The 26358-nt window shown below is 42.0% G+C and overlaps 1 protein-coding gene across 1 annotated transcript in view; it reads left to right on the top strand.

The window, feature by feature from the left end:
• Window positions 1-396: 396 nt before the first annotated feature.
• LOC309549029 (cytochrome P450 2K4-like) overlaps window positions 397-26358 on the top strand; it is a 127284-nt gene continuing 101322 nt past the window's right edge. Inside the window, exons 1-2 of the mRNA XM_082248970.1 lie at window positions 397-443; window positions 16233-16429. Of these exons, the coding sequence (XP_082105096.1) occupies window positions 16247-16429 (183 nt within the window). The 5' untranslated portion in view covers window positions 397-443; window positions 16233-16246. The remainder of the gene's footprint in view (window positions 444-16232; window positions 16430-26358) is intronic.

Below are 26358 nucleotides of genomic sequence, written 5' to 3' on the forward strand. Positions count from 1 at the left end.
TCAGTATACATTCTGTGTACAGAACAGCTCCAGGTAGCCATATTGTATTGCATTTTCAGAAATTCTACAACAGCTGCAGACTGAAAAGGAAAGGAATTTTTTAATAACATTCAATTACAATATGATTTGTGCTGCAATTGCATACGCTATATTGTTTTTTCTTAATTTGCTATTTTTTTCCCCACGAAAGTGGAGTTACCCTTTAAGTGAAAGGTGTGTACGGCTTTAGGAATGTTTTTACAGATCTCCTGTGAAACTAGTTTTTATAAACCATTACATAATGTTTTTGAGTTTTTTTTTCAATACACGCAGGCAAGACTTCCTAGAATTGAGAGCTTTGTTTGTATTGTAAGCTATATAAATACATTCCAAAGGGTACTGACCATAACTTCAACTGAACATTGACTGAGAACAAGGACTGCAATACAATCCTAAGCTAAAAGGTAAGAAATAGACCAGGTCTGTATGGGGATAAAATCATTTTTGGAGGGGGGGGGGTGATGCACAATTATGTTGCAGAGCTTTTTTAAGTTACAAAGCTTTTGGAGGAATACAGCTAATACTTATCTAACGTTTCATACATTTGCATGACACTGGGTATTCAGTTTAAGGGTGGTGCAACTCCTAACCAATTTCTAAAAAATGAGTTTTCTATTCTGCCTTCTTGACTTCAATACTTCTTCACCCTGATAATGTGGAATATAATGTCAAAGAAAAGTAAGTACTCCTGATACTACTAAAGCCAGAATTATAAGTTAACCAGCATTTTGCCTAGAAGAGGTCAGCCGTTTTTCACTATAATTCTTCTTTAACAAGATTTACCTAAAACCACCCTTCACTCTGAGTCTGTAAATGCCTAGCAGAGTCCAAACAAGTGGCAACCACCCCAACCTAGAACTGTCCTTTGCAGCAAGGAGCACATGGAAGGGTGACGCATGTTAAAAAACAACAAACAGAAATTCCCAGCTCGCTTATCAGCCAGCCTGCAACAAACCAAATTTACCCTGTCTAACAGTTCACATTAAATGATATACACTATATCACTAAAAGAATTGGGACGCCTGCCTTTACACGCACATGGACTTTAATGGCACCCCAGTCTTAGTCCGTCGGGTTCAATATTGATGGCCCACTCCCTTTGCAGCTATAACAGCTTCAACTTTTCTGGGAAGGCCGTCCACAAGGTTTAGGAGTGTGTATATGGGAATGTTTGACCATTTTTTCAAAAGCCCATTTGTGAGGTCAAGCACTGATGTTGGACAAGAAGGCCTGGCTCGCAGTTTCTGCTCTAATTCATCCTAAAGATGTTCTGTTGGGTTGAGATCAGAACTCTGTGCAGGCCAGTCAAGCTCCTCCACCCCAAACTCACTCATCTATGACTTTATGGAACTTGTTTGTGCACTGGTGCTCAGTCATGTTGGAACACGAAGGGCCCTCCCCAAACTGTTCCTACAAAGTTGGGAGCATAAAATTGTCCAAAATGTCTTGGTAAGCTGACGCCTTAAGAGTTCCCTTCACTGGAACTAAGGGGCCAAGCCCAACCCCTGAAAAACAACCCCACACCATAATCCCCCCTCCACCAAATGATTTGGACCAGTGCACAAAGCAAGATCCATAAAGACATGGATGAGTGAGTTTGGGAATAAGGAACTTGACTTGCCTTCACAGAGTCCTGACCTCAAACCGAGAGAACACCTCGGTGAGGCAGCCCTTCTCCCACAAATGCGCTTCTAGAAGAATGATTAAACATTTACATAGACACACTCCTAAACCTTGTGGACAGCCTTCCCAGAAGAGTTAAGGCTGTTATAGCTGCAAAGGGTGGGCCAACTCAATATTGAACACTATGGACTAAGACTGAGATGCCATTAAAGTTAATGTGCGTGTAAAGGTAGGTGTCCCAATACTTTTGGTAATATAATGTATCTTGGATTTCGATTTTTTTTTTTTTTTTTTTTAACAATCAATTTTCAATAATTTGTAAAGAACAACAATACACAAATTAATACGCTTTTGTTGGATTTTGATATGTTTTAAAATGTCTACAGAATACCTGCTTCCTTTAATTTGCAAAAAAAAAAATAAATAACTTGCCATCTGGGGCAATTTTAAAAATTTTCACATAGTTTTAAAATATCAGGTTTTTTTTAGAAAAATAATTAGAACCCCAAACATTATACATTTCGGAAAGCAGAGGCTTAAATGAATTAAATGGTAGTTGTTGCAATTTTTTATGTTTTGCAATATAACCATTCCCGCTGGAAAACCTGCATTCCATCAGCCCGTGCAGCCAATGGCTGCAGCGCTGATCTGTTTATTCTGAAGGGTTGAAGGGGATGAGTACATGGTTTCAGAAAAGAGAGGTGGGGATCCCCTGAATCCACGTCACTTGCATGGATGCAGTGATCTGTGAGTTTTTTTCCTTTAACCTGCTTGTTGAAAAATAAAACTCTACGTTTATAACCTGCTTTAGCCAACCTAATAATTGATAACACAGGGAAAGAGCTATTTTTGCTGATTCGGGATGTTGAAGGTCCCATCTGATTTACCGCGAGGAAATGATTGATTTTTTTTTTTTACTTACCTTTATTAGGAGGACATAAATTATCTCACAAAAGTGAGTACACCCTCACATTTTTGTAAATATTTTATTATACCTTTTCATGTGACAACACTGAAGAAATGAGACTTTGCTACAATGTAAAGTAGTGAGTGTATAGCTTGTATAACAGTGTAAATTTGCTGTCTCCTCAAAATAACTCAACACACAGCCATTAATGTCTAAGCCAATGGCAACAAAAGTGAACATGTCCAAATTGGGTCCAATTAGACATATTCCCTCCCCTTAGTGTTACAAGGTCTTAGGTGTGAATGGGGAGCAGGTGTGTTAAATTTGGTGTTATCGCTCTCACTTTCTCATACTGGTCACTGGAGGTTCAACATGGCACCTCATGGCAAAGAACTCTCTGAGGATCTGAAAAAAAGAATTGTTGCTCTACATAAAGATGGCTTAGGCCAGTGTTTCTCAACTCCAGTCCTCAGGGTACACTAACAGGCCAGGTTTGCAAGAAAAATGAAATACATCACAGGTGATATAATTTGCTGCTCAGTGATTGCAGTATTCTAGTCTGCATCTCCACAAGGTAATACTTAAAATCTGACCTGTTAGTGTGCCTTGAGGACCGGAGTTGAGAAACACTGGCTTAGGCTATAGGAATATTGCCAAGACCCTGAAATTGAGGTGCAGCATGGTGGCCAAGACCATACAGCCAGGGCCGTTACAGGGGGGGGGGCGAGGGCTCACGTGCCCTGGGCGCAGTGTTGAGGGGGGGCGGGTTGGAAGCGTCAACTCTTCTTTTATCCCAGTGACAGGATTAAAGCGTTCCACCTGTGTCCCCGCCGGCCGGCGTGCCCACTACCTGTAAGGATTCAGTATGTACGTACGAGTCTAGCCCCGGCATTTTCCACATCTTCTGTCAGCGTCTGTGCCCGCCTCCCAGCCTGCCCACCTCCTGTAAGGCTTTAGTATTGATCTGCCTGTGTCTTGTCCAGGCATTTCCCTCTGTTTCTATCCCTGCCGGTTGTGTGGCAGGCGCAGCACTACAAAGTGCCTCATGCACTGTGGCATTAGAAGAATTGGCTCTCTCTGACTTCAGTCTAACCAGACTGTCTGTTACTCTATAAATTCCTCCAATACCGTTCTATGGGAAGCAGTAGGTTTAAAGAGCACACCAAACGCTTAAAATATCTTCTTTATTAACTTCCTTTTCTTCATAGATAGGAGCACTGACACTTTGCAGCAGACAGTCCATGTACAACATGTGCTGAATACAGTAAAACAAATGGTGGATATATTTTTCTCTCTCTCTCTATTGCTGTTTGCTGTTTGAGTTTGTTTGTTGAGTATGTTTGATTGATTCAGGTTTGATAATTTGTTTGCTAGTTGTTTGGGTCTGGGTTTGGTAGTTTGTTCGGTTTGGTTTGGGTTTGAATTGTTTGTTCGGTATAACTTTGGGTTTGATTCGAGTTTGGTCGTTTGATATAACTTTTCTAGGACGTATGGATTGTTTGGTGGAACTACAAGTGAACAAATAACTCTTTCAGTATACAGCTCTAATCACATTGCTAACAATAGGAACATGTATAACTGTTAATTACCTATTTTTGGCCACTTGCTTCCATAAAACTGCTCTGTGGATCTGTGTGTCTATTCAGTTTCTCTCCTGTAGTAGAATGAGAGGGCTGGCTAAACCATGAGGCTTCAGAGACAGAAAATGGGTGTAAGGCTGGCTGTAATTGGCCAAGACTGTTGCTGAGTGTGGGATTGGCTGTGATTGACCACCAACTCCTTATGGGTAATAAAGCTTAACCCTGTGCTTCCTGGTTTAAACTCTGCTGTGTCTGAGCTTACCTTACATGCATACAAATGAATCTTACAGGCATATTTTTCCTTTTGCTTCTGTGAACACAATATACAATTGTTATGTGACATCCAAACATGAAATCACAGTAAATAACTCTGCTTTTGTCTCTCATACATAAACATATGCACTGTATTAATATTATTAGCAGGTCTAGCTGTATATACATGTAGGTCATATTAGCAACCTAGGACAGGTTCTAGCTGGCCAGCTACAGGTTGACCCGCCCACTCACTAGCTGACCCGCCCACCCAGCACCTGTGACACTTTTCTAGCCTTTGTTCTACAGGTCTGATAGGAGGTGGGCGGGCCGGGAGGTGGGGACAAAAGCAGACAGAAGATGCAGAAAATGCCGGGGCTAGACTTGTGCATATCTAAAAATGATGAATCCTTACGGGTGGTGGATGGGCTGGCCAGAGGGGACAGAATCTGACTGAAGATGCCTTGCCTAAACCCAGAAAACACAGAGCAGTACAGGTACAGTGTCATTATGTACTGCTGTTTTCCAACTAAGCACCATGTTTCCTGTAGCCAACTATTAGGCCTCATTTACATGTGCGGTTGGGGGCAGTAAAACATGCAGCTGAGCATCATTTTTACTCCCCCCCCATTGCTCCTCTTTAAAGGAGAAGGTTAGCCAAAGCTATTTCAGCTATACTTCTCCTGGGGATCACAGGAGTGCATATACTCATGCACTCCTGTGACCCATTTTCAGGCGACAGTGGGTTAAAGACATATTGCATGACCAGAGAGGGAAAGATGTAGCAGCCGCCTTCATTCCCAGTGGGTGCCACTCGGAGACTGAGGTGTGAACTGTACACATGGAGGTGGGGGGGGGGATTGAGGGTGCAGTTTGCCATCTTTGCTGGGTGACCTTGTCCTGGCACTGCGCATTATGCACCTACATCTTGGGGGGGGGCAGTTTGGCGTCTTCGCCCTGGGCGCCAGATGGCCTTGTCCCACACTGCATACAGCAGTTTAACAGACATAGCCATGGTTGACCAAAGAAGTTGAGTGCACGTGCTCAGCGTCATATCCATAGGTTATCTTTGGGAAATAGACATATGAGTGCTGCCAGCATTGCTGCAAAGGTTTAAGGGGTGGGGGGTCAGCCTGTAAGTGCTCAGACCATATGCCACACACTGCATCAAATTGGTCTGTATTAACTGTCATCCCAGAAGGAAGCCTCTTCTAAAGATGATGCACAAAGCCTGCAAACAGTTTGCTGAAGACAAACAGACTAAGGACATGGATTACTAGAACCATGTTCTGTGGTCTGATGAGACCAAGACAAACTTATTTGGATCAGATGGTGTCAAGCGTGTGTGGGGGCAACCAGGTGAGGAGTACAATGACAAGTGTGTCTTGCCTACAGTCAAGCATGGTGGTGGGAGTGTCATTGTCTGGGGCTGCATGAGTGCTGCTGGCACTGGGGAGCTACAGTTCATTGAGGGAACCATGAATGCCAACATGTACTGTGACATACTGAAGCAAAGCATGATCCCCCTCCCTTCGGAGACTGGGCCGCAGGGGAGTATTCCAACATGATAACTGTTGGAGATACAACAACTTTAAAGCTTAACCTATTACAGATTAACTGCAGTTCACAAATAGGACAGTAGATGTCGCTAATGCTTAGTGATATGCTATGCATTCTCTATGATGTCTATTTCCTGTACACTGCACTGTACTTGTTGGTTATCTCTTCCTGTCTGTGTTCTTATTACAATGATGAAGTGACATGTTTGAATCCTGTGTTATGTTCCAATAAAGAAGCCAGTTCCTGTTTACTCCACAATGTCTGATCTGAATGGACTCCGCTGCACCCAGTGATCGCACTCTGCAAAAGGTTATGGGCCCAGGATCCGGATAAAGATCGACATAAGGAAGCTTTCCAGTGACATCTCCTATAGACAAGTAAGACTGTTCATATATAAAGGAGGGAAAAATGTCTGGAAACTCAGAACTTAAACTCTCAGTGGCCAAACTGAACAATGACAATTATCAGCTATAGAAGTTTAAAGTGGAAATGCTATTATCTAGAGATGACTTGTGGGAGGTTACCACCACAGAGAGGCCACAGGACAATAATCAGGACTGGGACAAGAAAAACAGACAGGCACGGGCCACAATAAGCTTACTAGTGGAGGATGGTCAGCTCATACATTATGCCATGAGGACACAGCTAAAGGCATGTGGGATGTGCTAAAAAGACTGCATGAAAGATCCAGTTTAAACAGCAAGCTGTTCCTACTGCGGAAACTTTACAGAATGAGACTTAGCAGAGAACAGGACATGCAGGAGCACATAAATGCAATGCTGGAAGTGATTGCACAACTCAGATCAATCGGGGAGAATATAACAGACAACCACGCTGCAGCTATGTTGTTATGCAGTTTGCCCGAAACATATACTGCACTGATCAATGCACTGGAGACACGACCTGAGACAGATCTGACATTAGCATTTGTAAAAACCAGGCTCATAGATGAGTATCAGAGAAGAAAGGAATTAGTGCATGACTCCACAGAAACCGACACCAGAACCGCTCTTAAAGCTACAGACGCAAGGTTACACAGGAAAGAGACCAGAGTGTGTTTCAGATGTCACAAACAGGGACACATAAAGAAAGACTGTACTATATGGAAAGCAGAGCAAATAAGACGGCGTCCCTCTTATGCTAAACAAAAGGTCAAAGACACAATCAATGATCCACGGGAAGGAAACTGGAATGCCACATTTAAAGTGACAGGCAACAATAAATGTGAAGGCTGGTGCATCGATTCGGGGGCAACCAGTCACATGACAAGTGATAGAAGTTTTTTCACAGAACTTGATCTGAACAACAAAGAAACTATTTATCTTGCAGATGGAAGCAAAATACATGCAGAAGGATATGGGCATGGAACCCTTGTATGCCCTGATGATGCGGGACACATTCTAGCCATACCAGTGAAAGACGTGCTTTATGTTCCTAATCTAGAAGGAGGACTCTTATCTGTGAAGCGTCTGACAGCCAGAGGACTCACTGTAAAATTCCAAGGTGACAAGTGTTCAATCCTAAACGGCAACCAGACAGTAGCAAGTGCCAAGCTGGATGATAATCTATATCACCTCGACACAGTGAAGGAAAAGGTGAGACTATGTACACACAAGCATAACGACTGTATACATATATGGCACAGACGTCTAGGTCACAGACACCCAGAATGCATACAGGAACTACAGAGGAGGAATCTGACAAGGGATCTAACAATATCCCCTTGTCAAGTTACTGTTAAGTGTGAATGTTGCATTAAATCCAAAGCTACAAGAGCAACACTTCCCAAAGTCAGTCAGAAGAGAGCTTCAAGACCACTTGACTTAGTTCACAGTGACGTGTGTGGTCCCCTAAACCCACCCACACCTGGAGGCAAAAGGTACATAGTGACTTTCATAGACGACTATTCAAGATACACAGTCACCTACCTAATACAACACAAGAGTGAAGTTTTTGACAAATTATAAGACTATATAATAAAGACCAGTAACAAGTTTCAGAGGAAGCCTCTCATACTTCGGAGTGACAATGGGGGTGAATTCATGGGATATAAGATACAAGAGTATTTAAAACAGAATGGAATAGAACATCAAAAGACAGTCCCATATACACCAGAACAAAATGGAGTAGCTGAAAGAAAGAACAGAACTCTGACTGAAATGATCAGATGTATGCTGACAGATTCTGGACTACCACAAAAATACTGGGGCGAAGCAGCTATGACAGCTACATATTTGCAGAACAGACTTCTTTCCAGAACAATAGAGAAAACTCCATATGAACTTTGGCACAATGAGAAGCCAAATGTAAACCACCTAAGAGTTTTTGGATGCAAAGCATTCATCTACATACCTGAAGAAAAACGCACCAAACTCCAAAACAGAGCATTTGAAGGTATCTTTGTTGGATATAGTGACAATGTCAAAGGTTACAGAATCCTTGATCCAAAAACAGACAAGGTTACCGTTAGCAACAGCATAACTTTTGTTGAAGATTTCAGAGACAATGTAATGACAACAGTAGAAGCAAGAATAGATGAGAAAACTGACATTGACCAGCCTATCTCTGTAACTTCTGAACAAACAGTTGAAGTGAGTTCAGACTCTACCAGTACTGAAGAGCAGATACAAGAAGGCTCAGACACAAAACCAAGATGTTCAACAAGAGAAAACAAAGGTAAACCACCTGTACGTCTCTCATACAAAGCAAGTTCTGCCAGTATCAACGAACCTGCAACCTGGGAAGAAATATCTCAGCTTTCAGAACAAGAAGCAAGTAAATGGATAAAGGCTGCTGATGAAGAGATAAAATCCATGCATGACACTAAAACATGGACACTTACAGAACTACCATCCGGAAGGAAAGCCATAGGCTGTAAATGGACTTTTAAAGTGAAATACAATGCAGTTGGTACAATTGAGCGATACAAAGCAAGACTAGTAGCCAAGGGCTATTCTCAAAAATACGGAGAGGACTATGACGAGACATTTGCACCAATAGTCAAGCACACTACAATACGGACTTTACTGACAGTAGCCGTCACAAGGAAAATGCAAGTGAAACATTTTGATGTGAAAACCGCGTTTCTACATGGCGAGCTAACAGAAGAAATTTACATGGAACAGCCACCAGGGTTCAAAGATGAACAAAGGCCAGACCTAGTATGCAAACTTTGCAGGAGTATATATGGTCTAAAGCAAGCAGCCAGAGCGTGGAATATAAAAATAAATGAAGTGCTTACACATCAAAACTTTCTGAGGAGTAAAGCAGACCCCTGCTTATACACAAAGAAATTGGGAGACGGATTTGTCTATATGTTTATTTATGTGGATGATATCCTGATTTGCTTTGAGCAAGAAGGGGATGAAGTAGAAATAGTAGAAAAATTAAATCAGAACTTCAACACCAAAGATCTTGGCAACATAAAGAATTACCTCGGCATCCAGATCGAGAGAGAGGAAGATGGCAGCTTTCTTCTGAACCAAAGACACAAAATACAAGAAATAATTGAAACATTTGGAATGGAAGACGCCAAACCAGTAAAGTCTCCTATGGAAACCAACTACCTAAAGGAGATGAATTGACAAGATAACCCAATACCTACTAATACTCAATACAGGAAGGCAATAGGGAAATTGCTGTATCTTACCACTGCTACAAGGCCGGACATTGCAGCAACTGTTGGAATCCTATGCAGAAAGGTTTCAATGCCAAGTCAAAAGGACTGGAATGCTGTAAAGGCGAATCATTCGCTATCTAAAAGGGACTTCGCACTACAAGCTAAAGTTACCAGCAAGCAATGAAAGCACCTTAACAGGATATGTTGATGCTACCAGTGGATACTTATTTTTCCTGTCAGGAGGTGCCATCAGTTGGACTAGTAAAAAGCAACTCTCTGTTTCACTGTCGTCTACTGAAGCAGAATACGTTGCTGCAGCGCAGGCAAGCCAAGAAGTTATATGGCTGAGACAGCTATTAACAAACTTGGGTCAACCACAGTTGGGACCAACAGAAATCTATGAGGACAATCAAGGATGCCTTGCACTTGCGCACATGGAAGGAGTTAATTCAAGAACCAAGCACATTGGTGTGAAGTTCCACTTTCTTAGGGATCTTCAAGAGCAAGGTCTTCTTGAGTTACTTTATTGCCCAACCGAGGATATGACAGCAGATATCCTTACAAAGCCTCTGACCGCTGAAAGACACTCAAGGCTTACAAAGAAGATGGGTTTAATAGACTAAGCCTTAGCTGTTGAGAAGGGGTGTTGGAGATACAACAACTTTAAAGCTTAGCCTATTACAGATTAACTGCAGTTCACAAATAGGACAGTAGCTGTCACTAATGCTTAGTGATATGCTATGCATTCTCTATGATGTGTATTTCCTGTACACTGCACTGTACTTGTTGGTTATCTCTTCCTGTCTGTGTTCTTATTACAATGATGAAGCGACATGTTTGAATCCTGTGTTATGTTCCAATAAAGAAGCCAGTTCCTGTTTACTCCACAATGTCTGATCTGAATGGACTCCGCTGCACCCAGTGATCGCACTCTGCAACAATAACAACCCCAAACACACCTCCAAGATGGCCACTGCCTTGCTAAAGAAGCTGAGGGTAAAGGTGATGGACTGGCCAAGCATGTCTCCAGACCTAAGCCCTATTGAACATCTGTGTGGCATCCTCAAACGGAAGGTGGAGGAGCGCAAGGTCTCTAACATCCCCCAGCTCTGTGATGTCATCATGGAGGAGTGGACGAGGACTCCAGTGGCAACCTGTAGGATTGCACACTTTAGAATTTCTTTTTTTTTTTGTATATTGTATGGAGCACTGCCAATGTGTATATTTGCACTGTTTTGATTAAAGTGGTTGTAGGCTCAAGTTATTTTTACCTTCATGTATTCTACGCATGAAGGTAAAAAACCTTCTGTGTGCAGCAGCGCCCCCCCCCCCCCTAATACTTACCGTCCATCTCGATCCAATGATGTGCACGAGAGCCTCAGCTCTCCTAGGTCTCTCTATCCTCATTGGTTGAGATAGCAACGGTAGCCAAGTGCACAGAGCAGATAAGTATCACGTTTGTTATTTAATTTAAAAAACAACTTAGAAAACGTTTACTTTAGATATTTAAGTGATATTAAATTCTTTTAGGTTTTAGATAGAGTAAGGAAGGCGTAGAACTCCTTTTAGTTTTTTATGGCTGTCAGTGTACCAGTGGGGGAGATTTTCCCTATTTGTCTTTGTCATTTTTTAAATTTTTTTTTTTTACTTTAAATGGTCAAACGTAAAAACATGTTACAATTTTCAACAAAATAAAGAGGTAGGAATACTGTAACTCTTTCAATAGTGACACCTATTGGCAGCTATTAAAAAAAGAGCAACAAATAGTGTTCTGTGGAGGGCTCAAGAGAGGTTCACTGGAGATATAGTGAACACCTCATAAATTATAGGTAATAAACCTCGATAAATTACACTGTCCTAAATAGTGACCGTTGCTATATCAGCATATGAACAAAAGGAAAAAAGAGGGTTGGGGAACCGTGAGAATACAAACACAAGTCTGTTACCCACTCCCCCAGCCACCAACTAAGGGCACCATAGGCATGTGTTCTTATTAAAAGATATAGATGTATTAGGCACGTATGCCTTAAAAGTGCAAATTGAAGACAAAAACAAAAAGGCGGTGGACCATGGTGTTACAAGACAACAATTAAAATCAACAATTGATAGCACCCATGCATATATTGAAAAATACACCATCTATTCAATGGCACTTGAACCCGACGGACACCAGCATACAATGTAGGCTGGATGATTCGTAAGGTACAGTGTGAGGACCTCTGATGAAGTAAATTACCCCTCTGATGACTATATTGGATAATCCTGGCTGGAATTCACAGTGAAAATGGTCACAGTATAAATATGATGGAATTCTTGGATGAATATTTGATAACACAAGAGGATTCCAATCTTTTAATCCCACAATTGCCTGCCGACAGAATCGTCCGTAAATGATTAGTTGGCTGTGGTGGGTGAGCTCAAAATCATACAGGAGTATTAGGAGCAGTAGATTAAGTGGTCTGCGAGAAGTTCGGTGTTGAATCTTCAATAGGAAGTCCTAGTTGTTAAAGTAGATGAGGACTGCAGGTATCACTAAGTAGAGCTCGAAATAAGTCTCAGATAAGCAGCAAGTGCAATTGGTAACACACCGTCTGTGTAGGCAGATACAAATATGAAAGTAGAACAGGTCATAAAATTACCTTGGCGTGTACTTCATTTTGGTAGCGGTGTGTACCTCATGTAGCAGGGGGAGGAGGATGGATAGCGGTGTGTTGCGGCAAGGTTCCGGTTATCCGGTTGGTCCGTGGCTATCTCATTCACCCATCGGCGTTCTACCCCTCCATGTGGCTAAACCGGCGGCTGCGGGGCTTGACTTCCGGGTCGGAGGTGTCCTCCCGATCGTCACTTCCTGTTGAGCTGACCAGCCGGACACCTTATCGGGGAACAGCCTGGGGAACGATAGGTATAGGATCCCGTACAGGGGATTCAATTGCCACTTAGTGCATGGGTGCTCATTGCACAATGCTGGACGCTGACGCGTTTCACCAACAAACGTTGGTTTCCTCAGAGCTACTGAATGGACTCAAGGTGCATCAATATATACTGCCCCTAATTGATAATTATTACTTATTATTCACTGATGTGCGGGACTAAGGGGAAATGTACTACCGCAAATTTCCACAAGATGTCCTCACTCTTTAAAAGCAGTGTGGTATATTAATTCGATGCAACTTGCCATTCTACCAGCAAAGTTATTAGCACTATTTCCAAAATATATCATCATGGAGATAGTGCCAAATCTTTAGATTGGACAAAGTGAACATATAATCGAAAGTGATTAAAAATTACACAGCATGCTGTACATCAAAAAAATATATGAATACATGACAGGATCTGCATTTTCTGACATGGCAAACAGTGATTAAATTTAATGTGAATTGCTGGATGATCACAAGTGGGAAATCATCTCCCTTTATACTCAATGGGTCACATCCCAAATAAATATATAGGAGGAGGTACAAGGAAGGAAGGATAAGGGGAGATACCTAAATTCACTATATAATTACTAATAGTGATAGTTTTATTTAACCCGATCTCCTAATTAACCAATTGTGTTTATATTTTAGGCTAGCTAAGGTCCAATATTGGTAGAAGATGTAACCATCATTAATAAAATGATAATCAATGTTCAATCATGGTCTATATTGCAGGGACCTTCCCTCCTCATTCTATACCATCCTTAAAAATTTTTTACCCACTTGTTCCCTATTTTTGGATGCAATTTAATGTCAAGGACCTGTGGCAGATAAAATTAACCCTAGAATCAACATGTAGAACATCATACAGATAACAATGTCTTAGCTAAATGTAGAGCGGGACACGGTTGGCTAAATAGGAGGGGAAAGTGCCAAAGAACACCACGATGCCAGTCACAGGGGGCCACAGGTTCAGGGGTTCAAGAAGGGCTGTAGGCTAAATTCCACATTGAGTCCCACAGGTGATAGGGATCCCATCTTATAAATCCACATTTTTTCCTTCTGGAGGAGGATCCTGTCAAAATCTCCCCTCCTTGCAGGCAATTTAAGGGCATAAATCCCCCTGACTCTAAGCCCCTCGGGATTGGCATCATGGTGTTCTATGAAATGGAGGGGTACCGTTCTTTTGTCTACCCTCTTTTTAATGTCAGCGACATGTTCAAGGATGCGTGTTTTGAGTTGATGTTTGGTCTTGCCAATATATGATTTTTGACAGGGACATACTATCTCGTATACAACTCTCTCTGTTTGGCAATTAATAAAGTCATTAATGGTAAAATCTTTTTGCCCATTACAGCTTTTAAATGTTTTTGACTTTATGACCAATTTGCATATCTGACAGTGACCACATGGAAACATTCCTTTTAAACGTGGTAGGGAAGTCAACCAGTTATCGTCATCTCGTGACCTGACAAACTCTGAATGGCAGAGCGTATCTTTTAAATTTCTTGCCCTTTTAGCTGTAAGTAGGGGCCTAGGACCTACCAATTTTTCAATGAGAGGGGATACCGTCAGGACCTGCCAGTGTTTGGTTAAGATTGTCCTGACTTCTTCCCATTGTGTGCCGTACTGGGTAATAATACGAGGGTATTTATCACCAACAGCCGTCACATGTGGGGTAAGTTCTTGTTGGTCACCAAGTAAGGTGGATCTTGGTCTTAACGCTGCTCTTTTTCGTGCTTTCTTAATCGTACCATGGGAGTAGCCCCTCTCCCTGAATCTTTGGTGCAGTTGTTTTGCCTCTTCCTGGTAATCAACCGGTTCTGAACAGTTACTTTGGAGGCGTAAGAACTGTCCGACCGGTATACTATTCACCAGGTGTTTTGGATGATGACTACTTGCGGCCAAAAGGGTGTTGGCCGCCGTGTCCTTCCGATAGGTTTTGGTCCTAATTCCCCCATTATCTACAGAGATAAGAAGATCGAGGAAAGGGAGATAATTGGTACTGGCCGTGTAAGTTAACCTTATATTGCGATCATTCTGATTTAGATCGCCCATGAATTGGTCCAATTCAGCAGGTGTACCCCTCCAGAGGAGCAGGATATCATCAATGTACCTCAGCCACATGTGGGAGTGGCTGAGGTACATTGAGGATGGATAGACAACCTGCTCCTCCCAGAGGCCAAGATGGAGGCACGCGTAGGCCGGAGCCCACGGTGTCCCCATCGATGTACCCCTGATCTGCTAATAGTACCCATTCATGAATTGAAAGAAATTATGACCCAAGAGGAAATCCAGGAGTTCCGTCACAAATTCATTGTGGGCGCCGAGTTCAGGAAATTTGCTCTCCAAGAAGTGTGTGACTGCCCTCAAACCCCATTCATGTGGAATAGATGTATAGAGACTCTCAACGTCAATACCCACCAAGAGTATATCCGAGGGGGTAGAGGTCAAAGAGAGTCTACGGAGTACATCCCTAGTATCCTGTACAAAGGATGGGAGGGCAGTCACTAGCTCCTTGATAAGAGCATCGACAAATTTGCCTGTCCTTTCTAATGGGCCACCTACTGCCGAAACAATAGGTCTCCTTGTAACACCATGGTTCACCGCCTTTTTGTTTTTGTCTTGAATTTGCACTTTTAAGGCATACGTGCCTAATGAATCTATATCTTTTAATAAGAACACATGCCTATGATGCCCTTTGTTACCCACTCCCCCAGCCACCAACTGACTTGTGTTTGTATTCTCACGGTTCCCCAACCCTCTTTTTTCCTTTTGTTCACCTATTGGCAGCTGCCTGAGAGGGGATTTATTCCCAGTTAGGAGAGATTTCACCTCACTTCCTGTTGTGTCTATAAGAAAGGAAGTGAGGAGAAATTTCCCCATTAGGGCACATACCAAAAAAAGCATGGTTTTTAACCCTTTGGCTTAAATATACTTTAAAGTACATGTATTTGTTTGTAAGAGTTTTTTTAAAGGAACAATATTACAACCAAATTGTGTGCTCCTAAAATGCTATATCAGTAGACTGTGGCAGTAAGTGATGAGCGATGAATTATTTTCTATTGTATAGAACATAACCAATGTGTTTAAAGGTTTGAAATGAATCCACAATAACAGCAAAAAATCCCCACTTCTCCCAAGGAATCCCATCCTGGTTCCACGCTGAACAATTACAATGCACTAAGATACAGTTCCAAGCCTGAAGCCCTGAAGAAGGGGTCATCACACCCTAAAGAGACCAATAACTCTAGGGTTCCTCAATAAGTCTAGGTTCACATCTATGTGGCTGCGCTTGATGTGCTTTTCCAGCGCGTTTGGCATTTTTAAACCCGTGTTTTTGATTCGTTTTTGCATGCAGTTTTCATGTATTTTGTGTTTTGTGTTTTTTTTTTCTCTTTAAACAAACTGTGTATAGCTGGTTGCTAAGGAGTGGGCCGGGAAGCCACCTGCTGCGTCCTTCACAACCGATGAGTCATGAGTCAGAATGTAAAAAATAAGATTTGCAAACAAAAACAAATTAGGAAAAAAATGACATTGTATTCGCCTATCAAATAATTGGGCATCATAACTCATATTTTTACAGCAGGTATAATACAGAAGCTCATAATTTGTACAGCAGGTGTGCCAAGGAACATGTCCACTACTGTAACTGATACAAAGCACATCTTCCCAGCTTCCTTGATTTGCTTTTGATCAGTTCATTGTATGACTTTCATTTCTATTTTTGTCTCTAGGTTTTGCTGCAGACATGTATTTAACTGACCCAGTTACATTTGTCCTCTCCGTTATCACCTGTGTTTTTCTGGCAATTTTTTCATCCAGTCGGAAGAAAAAAGTTCATCCAAATTATCCTCCTGGACCACCATGTTTGCCTGTTATTGGAAATATGCACATTATAAATATGAATAAACCTTACATAACGTTTCATGAGGTAAGATTTAGAACTTTCAAGTGAGTGGTTAAAGTGTATGTAAATGGAGTCCAGCTCAATAATAAGCTCATAAAATGGAAGTGTCCCTGCGTCCGTCCCTGTGTCCGTGGAAATGCGCTACTGCGCATGTGCCGCACAAACAGCCTAACGCAGAGAGACTTCGGGCGGGCGGCCGGCGCTGGGTGGGCGTGTTAGACAGGAGCGGATCCCCGCCCACTTCATTTCCTCCTCAGAAGAGTGCGGCTCCGGAGGAAGAGGCCTGTCGGATGATGCCTCGAAGGCATTATCCGACATGACAGAGGCATCATCCGACAGCAGAAGGTACATCATAGCGAGCAGTCTCTCCGATCTGTCCCGGCTCCTCTGATCACCTCCCCGCCATAAGTTCCAGCAAGTCACCGGAGTCCACCAAACTTCCCACACACCTGCAGTAAATCCACACTGACAGCCCCGGGATCTCACCGATCACACACCGCACTCCCAGCACTGCACTCTGCTACGATACATGCCGACCTAATGAATATTTATAGAGGGAGCGGACAGGCCCGCCCCCGACCAATCCGATTATCCCCCCTGGAGGGAGGCGGCAGTTGAAAATGTGGTGTGTGTGTATATATGTATAAATATATATATATATATATATATATACACACACACACACATGTAGATATATATATATATATATATATATATATATATATCTACATGTGTGTACACACATATATATATATATATATATATATATATATATATATATATATATATATATATATATATATATATATATCTACATGTGTGTACACATATATATATATATATATATATATATATATACACACGTATATATATATATACATATACACATACACACACACACATGTATGTATGTATGTATGTATGTATATATACACATACATACATACATGCATATATATATATATATATATATATATATATACGCACACCAAATTTTCACTGCCTCCCTCCAGGGGGGATAATCGGATTGCTCGGGGGGCGGGCCTGTCTGGTCCCTCTATAAATATTCATGAGGTCGGCATGTATCGTAGCAGAGTGCAGCGCTGGGAGCGCGGTGTGTGATCGGTGAGATCCCGGGGCTGTCAGTGTGGATTTACCGCAGGTGTGTGGGAAGTTTAGTGGACTCCGGTGACTTGCTGGAACTTATGGCGGGGAGGTGATCGGAGGAGCCGGGACAGATCGGAGAGACTGCTCGCTATGATGTACCTTCTGCTGCTGTTGTTGTTGCTTTTTTCGCTGTGTGCATGCTGGCTCCCCCCACGGCTCCGGAGAAAGAGGCCTGTCGGATGATGCCTCTGTCATGTCGGATAATGCCTTTGAGGCATCATCCGACAGGACTCTTCCTCCGGAGCCGCGCTCTTCTGAGGAGGAAGTGAAGTGGGCGGGGATCCGCTCCTGTCTAACATGCCCACCCAGAGCCGGCCGGCCGCCCGAAGTCTCTCTGCGTCCCAACGGCTGTTCGTGCGGCACATGCGCAGTAGCGCATTTCCACGGACACAGTGACGGACACAGAGACACTTTCATTTTATTAATATAGATTTATATGTATATATATATATATATATATATATATATATATATATATATATATATATATACACACACACATATATATATACATACATATATACATACATTCTAGCGCCCGTTAATTTAACGGGCTTAATGTCTAGTGTTTTATAATGAGGAATACATACCAGGGAATTCATAAAGGGTGTCTGAGGCATCCTTTAGAATGCCACCAGGGCGCAGCATCAAAAGTTTTGGTAATTGTGCCTGCTAGAGATGGGCTTGGGCATGTTTGAGTTTGTACGTGCCGTATTCCGCCAGGAACTGCAGTCCACTAATTACAGGCAGTGAGACATTTCCTGATCCGCAGCTGCACAGTTTGGGAAATGTCTCACTGCCTGTGATTAGTGGACTGCAGTGTGAGGGAGGGGGAATAGTGGACTGCAGTGTGCAGAAAGGGACCATGGAACAAGGAAAAATGAGGGGGAAGGGGGGAGGAAGGGAGTGGATGGAGGTTGTGAAAGGGATGGATGGGTAAGAAAGGAAAAGGAGAAGGTCAGCCTGATGTCAATAGTATGTAAATTACTGGAAGGGATGATAAGGGACTATATCCAAGAATTTGCTAAAGTCAACAGTATCATCAGCAGTAATCAGCACAGGTTTACAAAAGGACATTCTTGTCGAACCAATCTGTTAACATTCTACGAGGAGGTGAGCTAGATAGGGGGAGACCTGTGGATGTGGTGTATCTGGATTTTGCTAAGGCATTTGATACAGTTCCCCACAAACGCTTAATTTACAAACTAAGGTCTGCAGGCATAGACTACAAGGTTTGCTCTTGGATAGAAAACTGGTTAAAAGGGCGTGTCCAAAGGGTGGTAATAAATAACGCTTACTCACACTGGTCTGTAGTGGTAAGTGGGGTCCCCCAAAGCTCAGTCCTGGGACCAATTTTGTTAAATTTATTCATAAATAGCATTGAGGATGGGATTGTTAGCTCAATCTCAGTTTTTGCAGATGACACAAAATTAAGCAGGGTAATAACTTCACATCATGATGTAGTTACATAGTTACATAGTAGCTGAGGTTGAATAAAGACAATAGTCCATCCAGTTCAACCTGTGTAGGTGTGTGTGGCTGTAATCATCTCACATAGCCCTGAATGTCCTGATCCTTGAGATGTACGTCTAAGTGTCTTTTCAAAGCCACCATACTTCCTGCATTGACCACTTCTTGTGGTAGAGAATTCCATACTCTTGTAGCCCTAACAGTAAAGAACCCCCCACGTTGCCTGAGCTTAAAACGCTTCTCCACTAATCGCATTGTATGCCCCCTTGTCCTCATGGAATCCCTTCGACTGAACAGCTTTTTTTCTAAGCTTATTTCCCCATTGAGATATTTATAAATTGTTATCATGTCCCCCCTCAGGCGTCTCTTCTCCAGGGAGAATAAATCGAGTGATTGCAGACGCTCTTCATAATTAAGGTCCCCCAATCCCCTAATCAGTTTAGTTGCCCTTCTCTGGACTCTCTCCAGCTCCAACACATCCTTCCTGAGGACTGGCGACCAGAACTGGACAGAATACTCCAGATGCGGTCGGACCAGAGTTTTATAAAGTGAAGGATTATAGTCTTATCTCTGAAATACATCCCTTTCTTTATGCATGCTAATATTCTACTGGCTTTGGCAGCTGCCGCTTGGCATTGCATGCTATTGCCTAATCTATCATCCACCAAGACTCCCAGATCCTTCTCCATTTTTGATTCTCCCAAGTGTTCCCCCCTAACGTGTATTGTGCTTTTTGTTTTTAGTCCCCAAGTGCAAAACCTTACACTTCTCCACATTAAACCTCATTTGCCATGTCGTTGCCCACTCCGTTATTTTGTCTAGGTCATTCTGTAGGATATCTGCTTCATGCTGTGCAGTTATTGCCCTGGCCAATTTAGTGTCATCTGCAAAAACTGATATAGAACTACTGATCCCGTCCTCAATGCTGTTTATGAATAAATTGAACAAGGTTGGGCCCACCCCCCTTACAACCTCAGACCAGTCTGAGTATGCGCTGTTTATTACTACCCTTTGGACACGCCCTTTTAGCCAGTTCCGTATCCAAGAGCAAACCCTGCGGTCGATACCTGCAGACCTTATTTTATAAATTAAGCGCTTGTGGGGAACTGTATCAAACGCCTTAGCGAAATCCAAGTACACCACATCCACTGGTATGCCCCTATCTAGCTCACAGCTCACCTCCTCGTAGAATGTTAGGAGATTGGTTTGACAAGAACGCCCATTTGTAAACCCGTGCTGATTACTGCTGATGATGTTGTTGTCAAACAAAATAACAGAGTGTGCAACGACATGGCAAATGAGGTTAAATGTGGAGAAGTGTAAGGTATTGCATTTGGGGACTACAAACATAAAAGCAAAATACACTTTATGGGGGGAACCTCTGGGGGAATCAAGAATGGAGAAAGATCTGGGAGTCTTGGTAGAAGATAGATTAAGCAATAGCAGGCAATGTCAAGCTGCAGCTGCCAAAGTTGGTAGAATATTAGCATGCATAAGGAAGAGGATATATTCCAGAGATAAAACTATAATCCTACCACTTTATAATCCGGCCACATCTGGAGTATTCTGTTAAGTTCTGGTCGCCAATCCTCAGAAAGGATGTGTTGGAGAGAGTCCAGAGAAGGACAACTAAACTAATTAGGGGATTGGAAGACCTTAATTATGAGGAGCGCTTACAATCGCTTTATTTATTTTCCCTGGAGAAGAGATGCCTGAGAGGGGACATGATAGCGATTTAAAAATACCTCAATGGTGATCTCAGAATAGAAAAAAAACTATTCAGTCGCAAGGAATGTAAGAGGACACGTGGCCACACAATGCGATTAGAGGAGAAGCGGTTTAACCTCAGGCTATGCAGGGTTTTATCTTTACAGTAAAGGCTATAAGATTGTGGAACTCTCTTCCACAAATGGTGGTAACTGCAGGGAGTATGGCTACTTTTAAAAGACTCTTGGACATACATCTCAAAGATCAAAACATTCAGGGGTATGGGAAATGAATACGTCCACACACACCTACACAGGTTGAACTGGATGGATTATTGTTCTTATTCAACCTCAACTATTATGTACCTATGTAACTACAGTATGTAACTATGTAAGGAAAAGTGGCCGGGGTCTCACCTTAACCATAAAGTAATGCTGCTTTCAATGGAAAAAGTAATATATTCATTGGTAAATCATTGCTTTGAAGGATGGACAGAAAGCTCGTTCACCATATAGCAAAGAATTGGTAACATGTTGTTAAGAGAACCCAATACAGATGATTGATACTCTTTTGGCCTGGAAGTTCAAGAGGTCTAATAATCTGTAGGACCAAATTTAGAACACAGATACAGTTTTCTCAGTGAGTGTATATACAGCAAACCAAACATAGCCCAGCAAAAACATTGCAAGTGTGGAATAAGAAATGTGTAAATACCTGTAATTGGTCCGACAGCAAGGTAACAGCAGCTGGTGATGGAGGCATCTGACACGATATAAGGCTTCCTAGAAGCCTTATATGCGTGTCCCAATCAGGGCATCAGCACCATGACGGCGCCGGCGTTACCTGACCCAGCCGGACGGGACCACACAGGCTCCGTAACCCCATGTGCATGCGCAGATGACCATTGACATAGTCACCGCTACTGGGCAGAGAAAGGAATTAATGGCGGATCCCAAGAGAAGGCGTCACCAGGGAAGAACGCCCTTTGGTGTTGCCTCCAAACACTGCATGTTCACTGGCAGTTACCAAGGAGGCACTGACAGGAAAGCAGTGGCTACCCGGCCGCACATCAAACCCCCAAAAGCCCAAGTAGCCAGTCCAGTACAGGGCACCCAGACGCAGCATAATAAATAAACAAACAAAAACAAAACAAATAACAAATAATACTGAAAAACTGCAAGATGTGTAAAAACGCATCTCAAAGGAGTAGACATTAACTAATGACAGTTAATGATGGAAATAACAGATGTGACATATTGAAAAGAAACACACAAGCTTGGCATTGGCCCTGTAATCCTAAAAAATGTTTTTATACCAAAAATTGCTTCACCCCAGTTGACAGACATAATAGGTGGACATGTCTAAGCTCCTATTAAGGGTTTTTGAGTTAAAGGGAATGGGAATCAAGAATTATGTAATAAATCCATTTAATTGTAAATTAGGACAGAACTAGCATAAATCATAGAAAGGGCTTATATGAATGTGCCTCATTGATTCCGGGTGGATAGGTAGCGTTGAGTCGCTTTATCCAGAGAGTTTCCTTTTGTAATATTTTTCTGTCCCAGTCTCCTCCCATAGGATCCTGGGGGACAACCTCCAGGACCAGAAAGGAGACCATGGACGTTTTGAATTTATGATATAGATCAAGATGTCTGCTCACCAGGGTAAGCATTTTACCAATTGCTGAATAATATACGTGATTGTTTAGTCTATGCCTAAATTGACGGATAGTCTTCCCAACATAAAAGGCCTTACATTTACATAACATTAGATAAACTATGCCTTGGTTACTACAGTCTGTCACAAATTGGGGAAAAAACTTGTCCCCATTTGGAAGGATAAACCGTGAGCCAGTAAGTATCCATGGACAGAATGAACAATGTCCACATCTGTAAATCCCCTTTTGTTTTTGTCTGCATGTTTCCTGTCAAAGCATGAACATAGTGGCTAGCTGTCAGTCTGTCACGGAGTGATGTAGCATGTCTGAACACAATTTAAGGTTGGTTACAGATGTACTTCCTTAGAGTAGGATCATCATGTAACTGATGCCAGTGGTGAGATTGAATATTTCTTTATTGTTGTTGCTGGCCCGAGAATTTGATAATAATTTTAACAGTTGGATTGGAAGGAATCTTCTTTGCTGTTATATTTATAGAGGAGTGAGTTACGAGTCTGTTTGAGGACTCTCTTGTAAGCCTTACGAAAGAGTGATTTTGTGAATCCTCTCTGTAACAGTCGTTGGCGTAACATGTTCGCCTGGTATTTAAAGTCTGACAGTTCAGTGCAATTCCTTCTAAGTCTCATGTACTGGGTGTATGGAATGCTTCAAATTAGTGCAGCTGGGTGAGCGCTGTGTGCGTGTAAGATAGTATTGCCCGCTGTTTCCTTGCGGTACAAACTTGTGATCAGGCAGTTTTCAGAATGTTTTGAAATCTAAAGATCCAGAAAAGTATTGGTGTTGGGATGACTGTTGACAGTGAATTTTAAATTAAGGTGTTAATGTTGAGTCTCCTCAAAAAAATTTCAAGGAGTAAGCTGCTCCCTCTCCAGATGATAAATAAATCATCTATATAGCGTAACCATATTAGCGCATGATTAATAAACTCCCTCATGGTCTCATTTGAAAAGATCTCACGCTCCCATCCCCCCAGGTACCGGTTGGCATAGGCTGGCACACAACATGTGCCCATGGCCACGCCTTGTACCTGTAGGTAATGGCAGTCCTTAGAAACCAACCAGTTATGAATAAAAATATACCAAAGGAGTTTCAGGATGAACTCTTTGATAGGCCACTGGGTCTGTTCCTGTTTCATAAGGAAAGTGTGTACCATTCCAAAGCCCTGCATCAGGAGGGACCTGTTAGCATACAAGGTTTGTATTTAATCAGCAACAACCACTGTATGTCATTGCTGTGTGCCTATTACATTGTATGTCCACTAGATGGCAGTATTACATTTGTGAGTTCATGTTTTGTCTATGCCTCAAAAAGTAATAAAAGAAAAAAGAGTTCCTGCTCCGAACAAAAGCAGCGTTCAGTGAAACAACAGACTGTCTGCCTGTACTTTGTTTAGCCCCAAAAAGGTTATATCTAACAGGTTATGGGCCCAGGACATGTTACAGAAGCCCAGGATATAATACAGATTACCCCTGGATATAGCCAGATACAGTGAGCTAAAGCAACGGAGTGCAGGAGACAGCAACAGAAAGACAAACAGCAGAAATGGCTGCTGCCATCCCCTCAGCAAAGTTCACCATTGCAAATCTGACAAATCAGAACTACCAATCTTGGAAATTCAAGATGAAAATGCTGCTTATAAGAGAAGGTATGTGGAAATGTATAAATGAACCAAGACCTGCACAGCCCACAGAGGAGTGGTTAGACAGAGATCAGAAAGCACAGAGCACAATCTCCCTGTGCATAGATGATGATCAAATCATACATATATGTAACTGTCAGACTGCTAAAGACATGTGGGAAGAGTTACAGAAAGCACATGAAAGAGTTAATCTCAGCAATAAACTGTATTTAATCAGAAAGCTCTATCAGACTAAGCTACAGAAAGACCAGGACATGCAGGACTATATGAGACAGACCTTAGAGATGGTGGAGAGACTGAGAGGGATTGGAGAAGAGATAAAAGATTTCCATGTTGCAGCGCTGTTATTAAGTGGACTTCCTGAAAGTTATGAGACACTTGTCACAGCACTAGATGCACGTCCAGATGATGATCTGACACTGGAATATGTTAAAGGCAAGCTTTTGGATGAATACAAGCGCAAAACTGAAAGCATGAGTAACGTGAGTGTGTGTTCAGAGACAGCTTTAAAGACAAAAATAAACACAGTAACGTGCAGCTAGAAAAGCGGGAATGCTTTGTGTGCAAGAAACCAGGACACCTAAAAGCAGATTGTTTTTGCATTCTAGCTTTCCAGATTCTACAAAGTGCATTGCAACAAGCTAAGAATGTCATAGAAACAAAGGAGTATGCATTCGGATCCAAAAATGGCGTCACCTCTGTGCAAGCATGGTGTGTGGACTCCGGTGCTACAAGTCACATGACAAATGACCGAAGTTTCTTCACTCAGCTTTATGAAAGCAAAACAGAAGGGATAACTACAGCTAATGGACAATTTATGAAATCAGTGGGAATAGGAGATGGCTTTCTATACTGTCCTATCTCTCCAGATATCACTAAAAAGATCCATATGAGGAATGTTCTGTATGTGACAGATCTTGAAAGCAACCTTTTGTCAGTAAAAAAACTCACTAACCAAGGCAATGTAGTCACATTTCAGGGTGACAGTTGTATCATAACAAAAGGGAATTGCTTGCTTGCAAAGGCTAAAATCATAGATGAACTGTATCAGCTGAACTGCAGTGAAATGGTTAAAATAGCCAAAGAGGATAAACATTCAAACTGCATCCACACTTGGCACAGATGATTGGGGCACAGAAATTCTGATACAATAAAGAAAATAGTTGAGAATAACTATGCAAGTGGTATTAAGATTAATCCATGTGATCACATAATGATTTGTACCAGCTGTATTAAAGGAAAAATGGCAAGGACACCTTTTCCCAAGCAGACCAACAGCAAGTCCCAACAACCTCTGGACTTAATACATTCAGATCTTTGTGGTCCAATGAAAACTATGACTCCAGGAAAGAAAAAGTACTTCCTGACCTTCATTGATGATTACTCCAGATATACCACAGTATTTCTACTTCACAATAAGGATGAAGTGCCAGAGAAATTAGAAGAGTATCTCGCTCAAGTAAATAATATTTTTGGCGGAATGCCCAGAGTACTACGAACAGATAATGGCTCAGAATATACAAGTGGTAAAACACAAGCCATTCTCAGGAAGCATGGAATTATGTTCCAGACAACAGTTCCATATAACCCAGAGCAAAATGGAGTTGCAGAGAGAATGAACCGCACACTGTGTGAAAGTGGGAGGAGCATGCTATTTGATGCTGATATGCCAACTACATACTGGGGAGAAGCTATCACAACTGCATGTTATCTTCAAAATCGTTTGCCGGCAAAAGCAACAACAAAAACTCCATATGAACTGTGGAACAAAAGGAAACCAGATTTAAGACACATCAGAATTTTTGGAAGTAAAGCCTATGTACACATTCCAAAAGAAAAACGTACAAAATGGGATGCATGTGCAAAAGAAGGTGTACTTGTGGGGTACAGTGAATCTCAAAAAGGATACAGGATTTTACATGAAGACACGAACAAAGTAACAGTCAGCAGAAGTGTGATTATTGATGAAAGTTCTGTGTGCTCAAAGTTTGAACAACAGACTCAAACTTTTCAAACTGAGAAAGAATCAACATCAGTCACTCAAGAAAATAAGGAAAGTGATACAGAAATAGAAATAACTGCAGAAGAATCAAAACCTGAAACTGAACCAGAAATACCTTCAGTCAGAAAATCAACCAGAATCAATAAAGGTGTTCCAGCTGAACGTTTATCTTACATAGCTCGCAGAGCTGTTCAAACTGAACCAGGTTCATGGAAAGAGATGCAGAAACTGCCAATGCATGAGAAACAAGTATGGAATAAAGCCGCTGATGAAGAAATGACATCACTCAA

Source organism: Pelophylax lessonae (genome assembly GCF_965119305.1).
Source record: "Pelophylax lessonae genome assembly, chromosome: 3".
In the NCBI taxonomy this organism is placed as follows: Eukaryota; Metazoa; Chordata; class Amphibia; order Anura; family Ranidae; genus Pelophylax; species Pelophylax lessonae.